Here is a 19,564-nt window from a genome sequence, read left to right as displayed (position 1 = left end):
GGTGGGGAAGAAACTAAACAGGCAACTTCAGAGCCCTCTTTAATAGGAGAGGGGAGGCAAGAGAACAGAGCAGAGGAGGAAGGGAAGGGACTGGGGAAGGCTAGGGATGCCCATAAGTTGATCAATCTTAGCCCATCACAATTTTAACAAGGGGAATGATTAAAGGTCTGTATCTCTGGTCTGAGCTTTTTCTGACTAAAAATCTACAATCTCTCACTCCCATCTTTGCAGGCTTCCCTCACTGCTCTCCTCTTGCACAAGGCCCCACTAAGCTGCTTCCTGTTTACCACATTCCCTTCTTGACCTCCACGCTTTGCACACACTGTGCCCTGTTGAGAATGTCTCTTCCTGCTGTCTAACTCTTACCGCCTTCCATACTCCTTTGCATATGCTATGTCTTCCAAGAAGCCCTCCCTGATATCCTCCAATTCTAAACTCCCACGAAGCTCGCGCTGTCCCACAGTAAGGTCCTAACCTGCTCAGTTGAAATGGCAGTATGTGCAGCCATGTGTCATATCTGCCTATTTACCTGTGAGTTGCTAAGCGCAGCTGGGACTGTGGCTGACCCACTGCTTTGTTTCTCTACTCCACAGCCCCATCTCAGCCTTTGCAATATTTGTTAACTAATAATGTGTCCCTCTGAGAGGCTGTGCCTTGGGCTCCTGTGGATATGTACATACCAGAATGTGAACCAAGTTATCACTTCCCTTCCTCGGGTGGGGCAGGACAGAAAGAGAGGCTGAGTCCTAAAGACCAGCACTAAAGACCCTTTTGCTAAGGGTGGCAGCTGCCTCTGAGAACCCCCTTCCAAACAATAGTCTCTAGGCAATCATCCACTGACTTGGTCCAGCTTAATTAATTAATTGAGTATTTAAACAATTAATTGTTTTGTGAGCTTCACTAGGCACTAGGGATACGCAGCTGAGCCAAACAGACATGGTTTCTGCCCTCCTGGGGCTTATAGTCTAGTAGGACAGACAGACGTTAATCAAATTGTTTTCTAAGTGGTAGCTATTAACACATCTCTGACTACACCGATCCTAGAATAGGAACCAGCAACCAAGTTGAAATGAAACTTCAAGACAGGGAGGACTGGTATGGGTAGAGCCCCAGCTCCTAAATGACTCTGCAGGTGCTCCAGGCTGCGGGGCACTGGCACATAACCCCAATGTTTCTCCTTCTAATGTCAGCCCCCACGACTGATTATTGACACTAGGAGCCCAAGGATTCGGTGAATCTTAGAACCTGGGAAAGTCGGGGAGGAGGGGCCTATTACAAGGGATGTTTCATACTGGAACCTTCCTTTTGTAAGCTTCTAAGTGTGTGAGTTGGAACTTGCCTAGCTTTGAAGGCAGAGGAAGAAGAAGCAGGTAGCTGCTGCCACCCTAGCTCCCTGGAGCCCTCTCATTTCAGGGTGTGCACAAAGGAAAGCAACAAAAGGAGAGAGAACTGTCGGGGAAGGTGCAGAGGGACTAATGTGTATTTGCTCAAGACCTACTGTGCACCAGTTGGGGGTACACGGGTGAGCAAGAGACCCAGTTCTGCTCTCATGGAGCTTCTGGTGAAGGGGGGCCCTGTTGGAGGCTGTGGATAGCACTCCAATTGGAGTGGGAGCTGGGGTGGGACATTCTGGAAGGTCCCTTTCAGTCCTGAAGTTCTAAGATCCTCTATAATGTTGGCATGACATCATTCTAGGACTTGGCCTCCCCTAGCCCCGCCCCTTCAAAGCACATTGCTTTGGGAGGCTCTGTTCTGACTCCAGAGTCACCATCACTGTTCAGAATGCATTTGGAACTGGTCTCTGGGAATGGCTTCTGGGGCTTGTAGTGGATTCTTGGGAAGAACCTCAAAGTCAATGGTGGCAAATCTTCCTTCGGCTTTTGATGGCAGGTTGGATGACAGTGTTAGTAACTGAGGGGTCAGTGTGTTTGCAGCCAATGTCTTTCCCACCACGAATGTTCCAGGAGTGGCGAGGAAGCCAACCACAGGGCCAGAGGCCCTCCTTCTTCCCCCAGACGGTTTCAGAACCTTCAGAATCTCCCCACCAGCCTTTCTGCTCTCAGGTTCTAATAGTGTTGGAAGGTACCTGTGCCTACGGCAGCAAGACAACCGGTCAACCTGACCTTCTTCACAGGAAGTTTTGATGTGTGTTCTCCCTTGGGCTTCAGGAAGGCTGGAGTTCTCCACTTTGCTTTTGGTTTAGGCAGGAAATACTACATTTCACCGTTGGTTACGATTTCCCTGAAAAAGGCCTTATTTTGTCCAACTTCCCTTGAAAGAGCTGAACAGATGTCAAGCCTTTGCTGTTTCAGTTCATTACTCAGAATGAAAGGCCCAATCTTGGCAGGCTCTTCCCACTTGTGCAAGTTTTCTTTGAGGATGATTCATAAAATCATAGGCTGTCAGAGCTGGACAAGAGACCTTTAGCAACATCTGTTCCAACCCATATTATTTATGGAGGGAAACTGAAGCTCACAGAAGGTCCAAGGTCTTTGCTCTCATATTTACAGTAATCATGTCCTTGAACAAACCAAACCTCTGACTTGTGCAACACATTCATTGGTCTTATGGGTGATTTGTTAGCCCCTTCTGCCTCACTGAAGACCTTTCCATACCTTAAAAAAAATAAATAAACCTCTGGACCAGGTAGGACAGCTCTTCCAGGACACTACTTCATCCCTATAAGCAGCTTTCCAAGAATCTGTCACGACCCGCCTGGCTCCAGCTGTCCTACTCTCCTCCATGCTTGCATAAGGTCAATTGGCACCATTTGCTTTACCACGTCTCCACAGCCAGAAGTGAAGGCAAGAATGACTTAACTAGCTACAGCTCCACATTTCTGCCCTTAGTATCCAGGCACTTTGGCTGCTGGTCGGATGCTATAGCCTCATACCCCAGAGTGAAACCTGGCAAGCCTCAGCTTGCTACCTGTGTCTGGTGGCCCAGTTGGCACCTGCCTACTTGGATTCCCAAGTATGGTCCCCACCAGATTCCCCATCTATGTGCTCTGCCTCTTGGTTGGGGATCCCCCAGGGCATCTGCTTGCTGACTGCTATAGTTAAAATAGTAAGAACTACTATCTTTCAAAGATGCTTCTTATACACCAAGCATTGCTAAGTGTACTACCTACATTACCTTATGTGACCCTCCCAGTAGCCCCATGAGGCACTAAACATGATCACCACATTCCAGGTGAGGGTACTGTGGCCCATCAGGCTAGGAGGTTTGGTCAAGCTGGTGAGTGGCCAGTGGCGTTCGTGGTACAGTGATGAGCGTAGCCACCTTCCAAGCTGGTGAGTGGCTGAGTCAGTACTTGGACCCAGTTCACTGTGACCTCAAACCCCGATGTTTTACCACTCTACCATACCAGCCATGTGCAGTGTGGGATGAATTGGGCACCCCCTCCCCAAATATGTTCAAGTCCTAACCCTGGGTACCTGTGAATGTGATCTTATTTGGAAATAGGCTCCCCCACTCACCACCACCTAAAACAGTATTTTATTATTGCCACTGGGACTAAACAACCTTGGAGAAATTCCTGGGTAACGTAGCTGGGGCTGTGCCTAGGGAGGACACACTTTCTCTGTCTTCAGTGGGCGTGTCCACTTCCGCATAGATCTGTTTCTTCCTGACTCCCGCTGAGTGCCCCTAAAGCCATCAGTGTGCAAACACCCTCTCCTGAGTGTGCAGCCTTGTGGAAGGCTCCTGGCATGAGCCTGTTTTTTATTCAGACTCTCTGTGTCACCGTATTTCCCTCATAGGTCCCCTAGCAACACTCCCCAAGTGGTTTAAAATTCCCCTAATACTACTGCATACCTATCAGAAGAGCCAAAAGAAAACAATGTTGATAATACCAAGTGGCGATAAGGATGCAAAGCAACTGGGTGCCTCATAGGTTGTGGGTGGATATGTAAAATGGTGCAGCCACTCAACGTTACTGGTTATTATAAGAGCATAGAACTCAGGAAGAGCTAGATGAAGAAGATACATAGGGAAAGTTATGCGGGAAATGGTGCGGAGCTTCCATGCTTTCTCTCTTTCTCTGGGCGTGCCACTCTCCCCACATCTCCGTGTGTCCACCAACCCAGAAGCGCTGGAAATTAGGTCTTTGTGGAAGTCATCAAGTTAAGATGAAGTCATACTGAATTAGGGTGAGCTCCAAATCCAATGACTAGTGTCCTTATAAGAAGAAGAGAGGACACACAGTTACACACAGAGAAGGCCATGTGATGGGAGGCAGAGACTGAAGTGATGCCACTTCGAGCCAAGGATGCCAAGGATTGCCAGCCACACTAGAAGCTAGGAGAGAGGCCTGGAACAGATGCTCCCTCCAAAGGGACCAACTCTGTGGACACCTTGACTTCTGATTTCTGGCTTTCAGAACTGAGAGAGAATAAATTTCTGTGTTTTTAAGCCCCCTAGTTTGTGGTCATTTGCTGTGGCAGCCCTAGGACACACACACGTGCCACCTAGGACCCTGGGCAGGGTGCATGCAACTCCCTGCACCTCCCACTGCCAGCCCTGCCCCTGCACCTGTCTTATTCTGATAGGCAGGCCTTACGGTTGGACCCACCCTGCCCTGCGTGAGCCCACGCTGCATTCCCAGAGACCTGAACTTGACTCTGCCTTCTGACCATGACTGCCTGGGTCTCCCCAGCATACACTTCACATCACCTGGCTAGGCTTGGGAGCCCTATGGCTACAAGAACATGCTGATTCGCCCCAACTTCTCTTCAGGTCCTTGTACTTCTACTGCCAAAGCCACCCAAGAAACCTAGTCTCACTCTTGCCACATAGGCAGGACTTGTCCCCAGGGCTCTGTCTGCTGGCTCTCTGCCCACATCTCTAGTGTGTGGGATCCATGGAATTCACCTTCCAGTCTTTTCCCAAAGTGTTGTTTCTCCAACTAGAATCTTTTCTGATTCCCAATGCTGCTTAATATATGTCAAGACTTTTCCCTCTGCCCTTCAGATACAAAATTCTTGTTATGGGTTCATTAAGCCATTCACGATCTACCTGGTGCTGTCTAATAGTACTTTCTGCAATGATGGAAATGTTCTGTACCTGCACTGTCCAATATGGTAGCCACGAGCCACATGTGGAACTTGAAATGTGGCTTGTAAAACTGAGGAAATAAATTTATACTTTGATTTCATTAATTTTAAATTAAGTAATTTAAATTAATTTAACCAATTGATTTTAATTAATTTAAGTTTAAATTTAAATAACCCCATGTGGCTGGTGGCTAGTGAATTGGAAAGTGCACATCTAGCCCTGCCTGCCTCTGCAGCCTTACCTCCCATTTTGTTTTCCCCTGGTTCTCTTCCTACTGGCTTCTTTCAGACCCTCCAGTCCATGCTCACCTCAGGACCTTTGCACGGTATTTTTCTCTACCTGGAATTTCTTCCTCTCTGAACTCTTTGTTGAGCTAATGCCTGCTTCTCCTTCAGATTTCAGCTCCAACATCACTTCCAAAGACAAAACCCCCAGGGGAAATCAGGCCTCCCTGGTGATGACTCTCACAGCACCAGGTATTTGCAGTCCTAGCACTGATCTTATTTGTGATTTTAGAGGTATTGGGTGATTTCTCCCCCCACTGGCCCATAAGCTCATGAGAGCCGGGCCTGAGCCTGTGTCTTTTCACTATTCTATTCCCCCCACCTAGCCTAGTGTCTGGCTCACAGCAGGCCCTCGGTAGAGATTTGGGGACTGAATGAACGGGGCGTTGCTGGTTTAGGAGAGACAGCCAGCAAGCATGTCCTCAGAGCCAGCTGGCTGGGGCACCTGGCACTTTCTAAGAGGGCAAAGCCAGTCACAGGCAGTATCTGCTGACGAACCCTGGCCTCTCCAAGCTTAAGAAAACACAGTGCCCCTTGAAAGGCCCTGGACATAAGCCTGGCAGCCAATGGCCTTAACAACCCACACGTCTGAACAGAGGGGAAACGAGTGCTAGTAGATTCATGAGTGCCAGCGGATGGGTCAACTACCAACACCTGTGATTCACAAGCCAGCTTCCTGAGCTGATAGCAACCTCATGGCCTGATGGTGAGGAATGATGCTGTGCCTTTCCCTGACCTGGAGAACTGGTGATTCCTGAGTCCCAAAAGGCTCCAAGCTGTGCCTCTGTCCTCCAGGAAGGATGGGCGGATCCTCCCTGCTTCATAGCCACAGGGCCCTGGGGATGGACGCCCCACAGCTCCATCTCCTGTCTCTGGGGGTTCTCTTTCTCCATCCCACAGGGCCCTGAAGATGGCATCTGCCCAGAGAGGCCCTGCCCAGCCAAGCCCAAGGAGCTGGGGGCAGGGAGCCCCCTCCCTCCACGGGCTGTGAGGTCCCAGTTGTACATTCCCATAGTCCCTGTGCTGGTCCTCAATGCCCTTACCACACATGAATTTTAATCTGTAAGTTGTTGCTTAATATCTAGCTCCTCTGCTGGTATATAAGCTCCAGGAGGGCAGGGACTACATTTATTTCACTCACTAATGTATCTCCAGGATTAGCACAAAGGCAAGCAAAAAGAAGGGGCTCAGTAAAGTTTTGTTGGAAGACTGAGCATCAAAGTACCCCCAAGAGTCCTGATCAACACTTACTCCAGCCTAACGGGCTGAGCTCTGGCCTCTGTTTCCCTGCTCAGTTCCCCCATTCTTCCTGAGGTCACTCTGACCCCTGCCAGTCTGCCGGGGTCTGGCCCAGCCTGCCTGTCTCTCACCAGCCTCCCTCCAGTGTTTGGACCCTGCACCCTGTGCCCTTGTCCTTGATGGGTACCCTTACTTATGACCTATCAGTGGTCCCTAGCATTCATTGATAGCCCTCACCGGTCCTCATGGCTCTCCTCAGGCAGGTCCCGGTGACATCTTCAGCTCCACAGCACGCGCAGTGGCAGCCCTGGGCGACCTGGCTGCCCTGGGGATGGGGCCATCTCTGCGGTCCATCTGTTTCCTCCACCCCAAGCCTGCCCTACTCCATCCGGGACTCTGTCCTGCCCCCCAGGTGAGCTCCCAGCATGCCTTGCTTTGAAGTGCCCTGTTCTAGGCTGGGAGAGCAGGCTTGGGCAGAGCCTTTCCTGGCCTTGTAAACAGGCGTTGGGTCCAATGCATATAGGCCAGAACCAAGGTCTGTTCCCTGGCTGGGAGGAAGGTGGGACACAGTGAGGTAATGGTGGTGTCTTAGACACCAGATCTTCCCGTCACATCTGCCAGCCTACCTGGAGGCTGGGAGACCAGAGTGCACAGTCTCAAGGCCATGGCTGATGTTGGGTGACACCTTTCCAAGTCTATGTCCTCCTTCATCTGTCCCTCATGTACCATTTTCTGTTACCCGCCAGGGAGCCAGAAATGACCCAGACCCCTTCCCTGGATTTCTCTGAATGCTGACGACTAGGAGGACAGGGAAGGCATTTCCCACCTCTCACAAGTCTCTAGGACCTTCCTCCAGGACTCCCCACTGGTTTCTGATGTGCAGGGCCTCTCAGCTCAGGCGCCAGTCTGCCAGCCAGGGAAGCTCTTTCACCTGGCCACACTCCTCTTGTGGAATACTTACATCTATTCATACATTCATAGATTACTGCCTGCCTGTTTCCTCCACTAGAATGTAAGATCCTGAGGCTCAGGGAAGGGATCCTGACCGTTTAGTTCACACTGTATCCACAGTGCCTAGCATGGGGCTTAACTGAACAAATTGAATGAACAAGTGAATCCCTTAATCAGTGGGAGCACTGGCTGGATCCACCCTCTGAGGTTTAGAAGAGGTCACCCAGCGAGCCCTCCTTCAGGGCCTGGTGCACTGCAATTCTTTTGGGGGGTACACTGAGTCACAGGTGGTGTCCACTGATGTCCCACCAGCCGGCCAGCGCCACACTTAACAATCAGCACTGTAGCCACCGATAACCTCGGAACAGCCCATATGTATCTAAAGACATGGGACAGGTGCTAGAAAATTCCTAAGTGCTGACCGAGGGGTTGGGTACCCGTGCTTCACGCATAGGCTTCCTGAGCTAACGGATGCCTGGCAGTAAGACATGAAGCCCGTGCCTTTCCCAGGCCTGGGAGAATGGCCGGTTCCTGAGTCCCCACAGGGCTGTCTTTCAGGACAGCTCAGCTGGCGTTCCCCGCTTCATGGCACACTATGGGGGATGCATCACACCTCCATTCGCATCTCTGTAAGATCCCCCCTTCCCCACTCCCTGCCTGTCCACAAGGCCGGCGTCCACCCAGGGTCTGCCCCGGCATGGTCCTACCAGCCCTGCAGGACCCCTGATGAGAGCGGAGACTTCAGCAACCTCGGCGACCCCACCCAGGTCGGTACCCCCACCTAAGTCCTGCATATCTCTTCCTCATTCTTCAAGTCTCAGCTCCAGAGTCACCTCTGCAGGGAAGCCTGAGTCATTTCCCTGTTTTACACTCCCAAAGTCCCCTGTACATATTCCTCCTCGCAGCACCGATCAACATTTTAATGAAATTTAACTTGGTTGATTCATTGCTTGTTCCCAGAGGGGCAGGAACCACGTTGACCTTGGTTGCTCCTATATCTCCAGTCACCTCCCCGGGTCTGGCCCGTCATGTGTGCTTGGCTCACCCGTCTCATGCACCAGGTCAGACCCTCTGGCCATGACCAACCTCACGCAGGCACAAGCTGCCAGCATGTCACCTCCTGCCCACCTGGACACCTCTTGTCCCCTTCTTTCCTGTCTCTCCTGCCCCGCTTCCCCCATAACTTCCTGCGGACGCTGCTGCAGGGCCCTGATTGGCTCCCATGCCTGCCCTGCCAAACCCAGAAATGCATGAAAGTCAGGTGCCAGTGGATAAACCTGTTCCCCCTTTGCCCCTCACCCCGAGAGGTGGTCCTGAGACACACTTTGTCAGGCTTTTCTGGGGTGCAGACTTGGATTAGTAGCACTCAGTGGTGACCAGCTCAATGCTGCGCCCTCTATCGGCTTTCCCTCCCCTCTGCTCCTCTTCCGTGCCCTGACTCTCCCCAGCATCACCCCCCAACCCACGCAGTAGCAGCGTCTGAGCCTCGTCAGCCTCTGCCCTCCAGAAGCCCAGGCTGAGATAGGGTTCCATAAAGCTTTGTGGAAGGAAGGAAGGCATGATCCTCAGCGGGAGGGCCAGCTTCTTCCCGTTGCTTCCTCCACCCTTGGTTTCCCTCCAGCAACCCCCTCACCCCTGCAGCTCTGTTGCTGCTTTGCTCCTTGTCCTTTCTTGCACTGGTTATCTGGACCCTGACCTCCTGCCAGGCTCTTTCCAGGTTTCCCAGGCTAGTCTCTGCTTGCTGGGTCCCGGCAGCTGACAGCCCTGCAGTGAATCTCAATGTAGCTCAAGTCCTTCTTGCAACCCTCACCTGCTTACTTGGTCGTCTTCAGGTAGATCCTAAGCTTCCCCGGAGCTCCTCAGTCATTGCTCTGGGCAACCTGGCTGCCCTGACAAAAGGCTACCTTTTCAGTCCATCTGCTTCCCTGCCCTCACCTGCCCTGTCCCATCCAGGCTTCTGACCTGCCCTAGGTGAGCTCCCAGCATGCCTTGCTTCAAAGTGCACTGGCCAGCCTGAAGGAGGTGGCTTGGCAAAGCCTTTCCTGGCCACCCAAACAGGGATTTGGGGCACCTCCTAAGACCAACGCATGCTGGCCAGAACTAAGATCTGGTTCTTGGTTGGAAGGCAGGGGACACAGTGTGTGACGGGGTCGGTCACGGCCTTGACACCAGACCCTCTGCTCGCACACCTTGGGTGGGAAGCTCAGTAGTCATGACCCCATAGCCGTGTCTCTGGGGATGGTGTGCAAGTCCACATGCTCATTCATACATCATTCATCAATGCCTGCTCTGCGTGCCCAGCCCCACGCCAGGTGCGGGCAGCACCAGCACAGTCCAAAGGCACTGTCTGTCTGGAAGAAGAGTCAGGAGGGGAAATGGGTCCTTGGAGCTGTGCCACCTTCTCTGCTCTGCTCTCAGTGTTACACGGCGACAGAGAGGGACACCTGGGCAGTGCTATTTCTTTCACAGGGGAAGGGAAGACACGCCAGGGCTAGCCATGACCACTCCTTGTCTCAGTCATCTTGGTCTAGCCGCCTCCATGAGACAGGGAAACCACCTTACATGCTCTAGTGAGATGTAACAACTTTGAGATAAAAGAACGAATGGCGTAAGTGAGAGGGTGGCATGGACATATACACACTACCACATGTAAAACAGATAGCTAGTAGATAGCTAGTGGGAAGCAGCCGCATAGCACAGGGAGATCAGCTCGGTGCTTTGTGTCCACCTAGAGGGGTGGGATAGGGAGGGTGGGAGGGAGATGCAAGAGGGAGGGGATATGGGGATATATGTATATGTATAACTGATTCAATTTGTTATAAAGCAGAAACTAACACACCATTGTAAAGCAATTATACGCCAATAAAGATGTTAAAAAAATTAAAAAAAAAAAAGAATGAATGGCTTCCTGTGGCCTGGAGGGCGTTCATCCTTGCCTCCCCCCTCTCTGTTCACAGGCCTGGGAGAGCAGCCAGGACAGGACTCCTCGGCCTCCGAAAAGAAAGCTTGCAAGAGGCCAGGCCAGGGGTGTTCAAGGAGCCGTGTGGGGCCTGACCCTGTACCCCCAGGAGATCACACTTGTGCCAACTCGTGGATGCTGTTCCATCCTCGTCTCCCTCCGCCTCCCCACCTGCTGCTTGAGACCCTGTGTCCATGCCTTCCCAGAAGCCTCTCCTCCTTTGGCCTCCATCACCAATGCTCCCTGGCCCTCCTCCCTCCTCTCTGGCCTTGCGGGCTCAGGCATCTTGTTGAGGCCTCTTTTTCATCCCCTCCTCACACTTCCATGCCATTCAGGGTCCCACCCCAGGTCCTCCTCTCTTCTCTCCCCAGCAATCCCCGCCTCTGTTTCTGTGTCCCAAGGTTCCCCCGAGGCTGTGTTCGTGACTCCAAACCTCCACCTCCAGCCCTGCCACCTCCTCTGGGTGCCCAGCCATACGGCAGCCACCTCCTGAGACCCCAATCCCAACATGATGTCTGAACCTCTACCAAATCCTGTGGGGATGACCTCACCACCGCCCCAGCCACCCAAGCTAGAATTTCACAACTTGTCCTTGATTCCTCCCTCCCTTCTCCTTGCCTCCTTCATGCCGCCAATCACCAACCTCATCAATTCTATCTTCATGTCTCCATCCTATTCCATCTACTTTCCTCCTTTTTGACCACAACCTTCGGAGGCCACCATGCTCTCCTCCACCCAGGTCCCAGTACTGGCCTCCAGACTGGCCCCAGTTTAGCCCGGCAGCACAAGTCCCAATTTGATGTCACCACCTTGCTCTACATCTTTCAGCTGTGCCTTGTAGCTCACAGGATTAAAACCAAATTCCTCACTTTAGCACCCAAGGCTTTTCAAGGCTTGTCTCTTGCCCCCTTCTCCAGCAGCAGTGTGCCCTCTTGGCTTCAGGCTTTCCATACTTAGGGCTCCGTCTCCATAATCCCTAGCAGGATCCCAGGCTCGTGGTGCCAGAACAGAAGCTCTTGATGGTAGGTGTCAGGAAAGGCCCCCAGTGTAGAAAGGGGGTAATGCCTTGGGTGTGCCTCAATCCCCCGTGAGTCTGATCAGTATGAGTCAGTTCCCTGAGGCTCCAATTTGGATTCAGAGGAGCAAGGACTAGATCCCAGGTCACTGTGGCCCACCAAGGTGACCACGGCCGAGGGGCCAACTCTCCCACTGCCATCACGGCCACCCATGTGCATACTTTTATATTTATTTATTTATTTGTTTATATTTTTTGCAGTACGCGGGCCTCTCACTGCTGTGGCCTCTCCCGCTGCGGAGCACAGGCTCCGGACGCGCAGGCTCAGCGGCCATGGCTCACGGGCGCAGCCGCTCCGCGGCATGTAGGATCCTCCTGGACCGGGGCACGAACCCGTGTCCCCTGCATCGGCAGGCGGACTCTCAGCCACTGTGCCACCAGGGAAGCCCTGTGTGCATACTTTAGACAGGAGGAAATGGGGAGCAGCAGGATAGCTCCCGTGTGCTGAGCATGTGCTGTAGCTCATTAAATCTTCCCAAGAACCCTAGGCAGAAGGCTTTTACAATTATTCCCATTTCCTGGAGGTGGAAATAGAGGCCAGAGAGGTTCAATAACTTTCCCACTGTCAGCTACAATGTGCTAGACCCTGAATTTGAACCCATCTCTATTGAATTCCAAAGTCATTAAAATACATGGGAGTAATTTAAGGCAGGGACAAGAGTAGGAGACTTTCGGGGGAGGGGCAGTGAGAGAGAGCAGGGAGTAAAAATGGAGAGAGTGACGATCGGGGAGAGAGATGGGGTGATGGATGGAGAAATCACTGCTCTGTTCAATCACCTTTTTTGTTCCCATAGCTGGAGGCAACTTCGGGGAAGGCAAGTATGTGTGCAGGAGAGGGACACACCCTCTAGGTACCCTATCTTCCCCCATAACCCTGGCTCCTTGGAAGGCCTGTGGCATGGGACAGAGAGGAGCAGAGTGTCAGGGAAGGACTTAAGTCCTGTTGGTCAGAGGCTCCATCCAGCGCCTCCAAATGGGCCTCGGGGAGCAGATTCTTGCAAAGGTGGGCATTCATCATTTTTATATCTTCGTTCAGATCCCTAATAAGGAAGTAATAATATTGCCAAGCTTTTACCACGCTTTCTATGAGCTAGTGAGAAGACTAATTATCTGACGACACTAATAAATGGTTATGATGTTATTAAAAATGGCACCAAGCTAGGACTAACAGGCTCATCAGTTGTAGGGAATCGGGTTTAACAAGGTACCGGCATGTGCCGTCAGGGGCCACGGGCTTGATGGATACTGGGTTGCATGGAGGCCATGGATGAGACCCCCTCTTTTCTCCAGCTGAGGGTCAGCTTAGGAAGGTCTGGCTGCTGCTGGATTTTCTAATCCACCCCTTTGCAAATGGCTCTGCCGAGCTCTCGGGCTCCTGGGGATGCTGTGGGTTGCAAGACTGGCATCAGCCTCATTCACTTCTGCATGTGGCCTCCACGGTCCACGGGATCTCCGCTTCCTCCCCAGCCCAGCTCACCTCTGCAAGCGACAGGCTCAGAACCCACCCGGAGCCCCACGCTCCAGAGCCCCACTCATGAAGCTCGGAGGGAGGGGGGAGCTGATAAATGGAGATGCCTGTGGGGCTTGCTGACTAATTCCCATAATAATTACAGTTATTACCAATAACGGTGACAACACCACTCCCTCCCATTTCGACTGAATTCCGCCATCTAGGAGCTGTTTCCCCACCAGTTGTCGCCTCTGACAACAAGTGGGGAAGAACACAGGGCAGGTATCATTATTCTCACTGTTGAGTAAGGAAACGAGCTCAGGGAGAAAAAGGGACTTTCTGAAGCCCCCTCCCCGGCCTCAAAGGAATAGCCGTAATGATAAAAATAAAAACAACAGAAGCAAGTACTGACACGGTGCCAGCTATGCAGTACACATAGGTGAACTTAGTCCTCACAGCAGCCTGTGGGGGAGGGGGCTATTATTATCATTCCCATTTTACAGCTGAGGAAACTGAGGCACAAAGAGGTTAAGAAACTTGTCCAGGAGCACACAGCTAGGAAGTGGGAGAGTGGGACTCAAATCCAGCCCAAGTTCATGCTCTTTACCATTAGTCTCTGCCGCCAGCCTTCCCTGGGAGACCCGCTTCCTAGGGCCGAGGAAATGACTCCACCAGTGAGGCTCTGCTTCAGCCTTCTGGCTCTGAGCTCCAGCCTCCTTCCCTTCCCAGCTCCCCTCTGACAGGCGCAGGAGGGCTAACACAAGAAGGCCCTGATGCTGCCTGCCTGCACTTGGAGAGGCGAAGTGTTAATAATCCTTTTGGGTGAGGCTTTTCAGGTTGCAAAGACTTACTATATGAACCTTCCCTGCCCTGGGTCCTGGGGTCAGATGGCTTTCTGCAGAGGTCAGAGCCCAAGGCTTCAGAAGCGGAAAGCCTCCAAAGATTCTTTGAGTCCCAGCTCCACTGCTTACTAGCTGGGAACCTTCACCTCTCTCTGCCTCAGCTTCCTTGTCTGTTAAATGGGTGGTAATAACAGTACCTACCTCACTGGGTTGTTGTAAGGATAAACGAGAGAAGGAATATGAGGGGTCTGGTGGTACAGATCCATTGCATTCATTAACAGGTATTTGATAGAAAACGCTTCTGGAAAGTTGAAGGCCCTGAGCTGGAAGGCAGGCAATGTTTAGTCTGTGCTGGGTGAGCCTGTACCAATGGCTCCTTTGTCTCCATATCTCCTTCCCCCAGGGCCGCTCTCTGCCAGGATGCCCCACCCTGACGTGCACAGAGGACTTGGCCACGCCTCCTGGGAGGTCCTTGGTCCCTTGTGCTCCCGCCTCACTTACGTGGTCAATGAGCTCCTTGATCATGCCGTTCCACTGGCCCTTGTCGTCCTGTGCCCCATATTTCCCGTCCTCCACCAGCCGGATCTCGTAGGAGAAGCCCAGGATGTGGGCCAGTTCCTTGAGCAGGTCGATGCAGTAGCCCTCGAACCGATCATTCCCGAACAGGGTCCTGTCAGACTTCCGGAACATGACAAAGGGCTCCTCCTGCGGGGACAGATGGGAGAGGGGCAGACAAAGGCTGAGTGGGCGGGGCAGGTCCAGCTGGGGCCAGAGAGCTTGGGCCAGGTCCTCCGCAAGGGTGTTCTAAGCCATCTTTAGCGGGGGGGGGGGGAGCTCAGAAGAATGGCCTGCTGAGTCAGGAGAGGGAAAGCGTACTTCCTGAGAGCCAACTTTGTGCCTCGCAGATGGCCACCTACTGACGTGCACACAGCACTTAGTAGGTCCTTATTGATTTGATCGTCCAATGATCACAGAGCTAGAAACTAGTGGAACTGGGATTCAAACTCAAGACTGTGATTCTGAATCCCATGCTCTCTCTGTTGCACCGTCAACACAGGCCAGTGGTCCCCAAAGTGTGGTCCCCAGACCAGCAGCAACACCCGGGAACTTGTCAGAAATGCACATTCTCGGGTCCCACCCAGACATACTGAACCAGAAACTCTGGGGTGGGGCCTGGCAAGGTGTGCTATAAGAAGCCCTCCAGGGGGTTCTGATGTCTGCTTCAGTGTGAGCACACTGCTGCAGAAGGCCCTTCATCGTTTCTTCCCTGACTGCTCCCCAGCTCCTGTCTAACAGATGAGATCTCCCTGCTCCCTGACACCTTTCTCTCTTTCCAAGGATCTAGTCCCCAGCGTTAGGATCTGCCAGTGAGTGATTCCTGATAACTACGATAGTTTGCATTTGCACGTGCCAGGCGTCAGCAAATCAGCAGACGAGATGGTGCCCGTGGGGGTCCAGTGCAGAGCCCAGCAGAGCAGGAGGGTTCAGTGGACAGTAGCTGGTATTGCCTCCCTTAGCCTGAGTTTCAGCCTTCTGGGGGTAGATACGAGTAACTCCATTCTGTAGATGTACAAAGTGAATCCACGAGGATAACGTAACTCGTGGGAGGTCACTCAGCTGCCATAGAGAGAGGATTTGACTCAAGTCGGTGTGGTCCCAGAGCAGGAGCTCTTAACCACCTCACTGTGCCAGAGGCCCTGAGTCACATGGTGCCTCTCCCTAGTGGGCAGGGGGTCCTCAGAAGGTGGCCTGTGGGTCCAGAGCATAGGTGACAGCTGTCCCACATCAGGTTCCCTCCCTCCCACGTGACAGGGAGCCAGTGAAGGGCTTTGAGCCAGTGAAGGGCTTTGAAAGGGCATGACTGTCTGATTTCTCATTTAGAAATAAACCCCTGGCAACCCTGCGAAGAATATCTGGGAGTAGAGGCAGGAAAACCTTGGAAAGAAGCTACTGACCTCATCCAGTATGAGATACACAGAGTAAGGAACGGAGGTGGATGGGTTGGACTCTCAGCAAACTCATCATTTACTGAGTTCCTACTATGCACCAGGCATTGATTTAAACTCTTCTTCAGAGTGAAAAAGGCTCCTAAGCTTTCAAGATAGGTGACATTACTGTATGTTAACGTATATATATGGAATCAAAAAAAAAAAAAAACTGGTTCTGAAGAACCTAGGGGCAGGACAGGAATAAAGATGCAGACTTAGAGAATGGACTTGAGGACACGGGGAGGGGGAAGGGTAAGCTGGGACGAAGTGAGAGAGTGGCATGGACATATAGACACTACCAAACGTAAAACAGATAGCTAGTGGGAAGCAGCCGCATGGCACAGGGAGATCAGCTCTGTGCTTTGTGACCACCTAGAGGGGTGGGATAGGGAGGGTGGGAGGCAGGGAGACGCAAGAGGGAGGAGATATGGGAACATATGTATATGTATCACTGATTCACTTTGTTATAAAGCATAAACTAACACACCATTGTAAAGCAATTATACCCCAATAAAGATGTTAAAAAAAAAAGATAGGTGACATTGTCCCCATTTGATAGATGAGAGAACTGAGGCTCAGAGAAGGTCACTAAGTTGCCCAAGGTCACACAAGAGTTGAATTATAGTCTGATGGAGTTCAGGCTCAGTCCTTCCTGCCTGTAGCTCCTTGGCCTCTTTCTGGGCCTTAACCTTCCCCCAAGCCACCTTTGCACCCCTTCGTGAAGGAATGCCTCGAGCCTTCAGCTGATGGGTGACAACCCTTAGCTGACAGAATCCGCCTGTGGGGGGGAAGCTCATGCCCACATGCCCATAAGAAGAGCACACACCTCATCTGGAGGCTCATCATAATTCTCTCAAGTGGTGGGGCCATTCCTTTGACACTGTGGGCCCCTGAGCACTGAAGGGCCCTCATCAGGGGTTCTCAGGCACAGAAACCCACCGGCAGCCTCTTGCCAGGCTCCTGCTGCGGAGGGCGGGCTAGATCCTCTGGCCCTGGTTCCCCGGTAACGCTACTTCTCAAAATCCCATCCCATGACTGATTCATTCTCGGTTTTCAACAGTCCTTTGGGATGTTGCAGAGAAAGGGCAAGGGAGTGTCTGAATCCCCAAGGGGTTCTGAGAAAACCACCTCTCAGTCTAATTGGGTGAAAAGCTGGGTCCTTTGGCTAGACTCCATGCTAAATCTCAGTGCCTCCCATCCCCAACTCCAACCAAGCAGCTCACAAGTTTGGAGAAAAGAGTTGAGGAGGTGCCGGGGAAGGGGCTGAGACTACACGGAGGGAAGGGAACTTAGGCTATTGTGGACCCTGCCTTCATGCAAGTTAATCTCTGGGATGGTGCTGCCCTGAACCTTGGCACAGGGCCTGGTGAGAGGGCCTGGGTGAGGCTTCAATCCCTTCTCAACTGTTAGGTCAGATGCTCTTGTGCAGTGACCGAACTGCACCACGGCACCTGGTAGCCCTGATGTTAGCTCAAGGAAAGAATTAAAGAGAAGGTACCTTCTTTGCCAGTGAATCACCAACCACATGGAGATTCCTAAGCAAAATCGACCTCCTTCTGTAAAATGGGGATAATAATAGAATCTACCTTACAGCATTGTTGTTAGGATAAGATGGGTCAATCTGTGAAAAGTACTTAGGGCCTGGCAAATGTAAACTGCAATATTATTATTATTATATTATTAATATCATTATCATCTTTCTGGGCACGGGGTGACCTGTGATTGAAGTGACCTGTCCAGCCTAGAGACCATGCCCAATGTCACCAAAGGTTAAAAATCATAGCTAGCAGCGGAAAGCTATTTCAGGAAAGGTCCCTGAGATAGCTCACTTCCTGACCCTCTCTCCGAGACCCTCCCAGGCCCTATCCTCTAAAATTAGCACTTCATTTGCGAAGCCACCCCAGCCCCAGAATCTATACATCTTCATATAAATACGCTGCCTTTGGAGCAGCTGTAAAATGCCATTAATTTCAGGAAGTGCTTTGCGGATGGCATACATATTTAACAGCCAAAGCCCAGAGCATTAAAACGGTGCTCGCCTTAGTAATGTGTCTCTAGACCTGCAACATTTCCTAGGGGGTAATTCTGAACTCCGCCAGCTAGTTATTCATGGACTATTTCACAATTTATTACTGGAAATGTCCAGACAGCCAATTCACAAGCTCTCTCGGCTGCTAATCGATTGCTCAGTGAAGGTGCCCTCAATTTCATAACTTCGCTCTCTCCTATTGCTCTGGGAGAACAGCCGTAGGAATGGGGTAATGTTTCTCTGCAACAAGTCACAGGAAACAAGAGTTCAGAAAAATAACCTTTTCCTACTTTTCATTGCTAGGGCTTTTAGTCTAGTTTCTTAGTCTAGTTTCACCAGCGTGAGAGCCGAGTGACAGGACCTGTGGAGTTGGAAGAGGGTGCCTTGCGGGGGTGGGGAAAGCCAAGGGTTACCTACCTAAGAGCTCTGTTCCCAGGCCCCTTCCGGCTTAGGCCATCTCAACACACACCTGTACACGCATGCGCTGTGTATGCACACAATGCCGCTGGCACGGATACACCGCATTCTCGGATGTTCTGACCTGCTCAGACACGGAAGCCAAGGACCCTGGCCCCCAGGCCTCGGCTTCTGCCAGTTAGAACCAGGACAGAGCATTGGGAGTCCAGTCCTCCCAGCAGGTGGAGCCTAGAGTGGTTCCTGGCCTGGGATGGTTCTCCCAGCCCACATCCTGGTCTCCCCAGCTCCTCCTCTCTTGTGCCAGGTGTGCAGGTCCGGCTTGCCTAGCAGCTGTGCCTCAATGGGTTACAATGCGCACATGGCACAAACACACCCGACGGTGCATGTCCAGACACCTGTGTGTAGCCGATCCCACACCTGCACAGGTGCCCACACACGTGCCGACACCACTGCTCACTTCAGCAGCCCCAGGAACCCTGAACCTTCCGAAGCAGGGCCCCCCGAGCGAGTTGAGTGTGTTTTCTTGGTGTGTGAGCAGAGCTTTGGGCATGAATTTTTCACGAGCTTATGGAAGAGCAAACCTGAGCAGAAGCTGGGGCCTGGCAGGGAGAGGGTGGGGAGGGCAGGCTTCCAGCCTCTTGCTGCTGCTGCTGCTTCCGCCTCAGGAAGGGGGAAGAGCCCGTGGCTCTGGGGGGTCAGAGAGGGCGAGGTCCGGGCTCTGTCCATCTGTCTGTCCAGGGTAATGCGACCTTAGCACCTAACCCCGGGATTCCGGATGGAGGAGGAGAGAGGGGACTTTGGGGGCAGCCCCCATATCTCCCTGTGTTCTGCCACATCCAGATTCCAGGGACCAGAAGAGGAGGAGAGACTCCCTCATCAGGGTCTCAGGTCCAGCCCTGTCCTCCAGGGCAAAGCTGGTGGATGTTCTTGCACCCAGGCTTGGTACCTGCCCGTCACTCAAAGCACTGTTGCCCTGACAACACGCTTCCTGAGAGGCAGGGGCCAGTGCTCTCCATGGGAGGTGCTGGCACTGCTTTCAGCCTGCCAAGCTTGGGGTTGGGTTTTCAGCCAGAGCGTCTGGGCTGGGCTGGGCTGGACACTCCCCGCAACTGGTGCTTCTGTCCCCAAAAGCCCAAGCTGAGAGCACTGTACCCAGACCAACCCCTCCCAGGGCTCTGGGACATGCAGACCACGCTGAGACTTTCAGGAGACTCCGAGGACATTTTCAGCTGCACACAGAGTTTCTTGGGGACCAGTGTAAAGGCTGTGCGTCAC

The 19,564-nt window shown here is 52.3% G+C and overlaps 1 protein-coding gene across 2 annotated transcripts in view; it reads right to left on the bottom strand.

The window, feature by feature from the left end:
• GRIK3 (glutamate ionotropic receptor kainate type subunit 3) overlaps window positions 1-19,564 on the bottom strand; it is a 230,863-nt gene that overhangs the window by 25,027 nt on the left and 186,272 nt on the right. For both annotated transcript variants that reach the window (XM_029228964.1, XM_029228965.1), the window contains exon 10: window positions 14,357-14,560. In XM_029228964.1, the coding sequence (XP_029084797.1) occupies window positions 14,357-14,560 (204 nt within the window). The remainder of the gene's footprint in view (window positions 1-14,356; window positions 14,561-19,564) is intronic.

This window comes from Monodon monoceros, unplaced genomic scaffold (assembly GCF_005190385.1).
Source record: "Monodon monoceros isolate NGI ecotype Baffin Bay Population unplaced genomic scaffold, NGI_Narwhal_1 Super_Scaffold_18, whole genome shotgun sequence".
Classification (NCBI taxonomy): domain Eukaryota; kingdom Metazoa; phylum Chordata; class Mammalia; order Artiodactyla; family Monodontidae; genus Monodon; species Monodon monoceros.
This window is presented reverse-complemented; position numbering and strand designations above follow the sequence as displayed.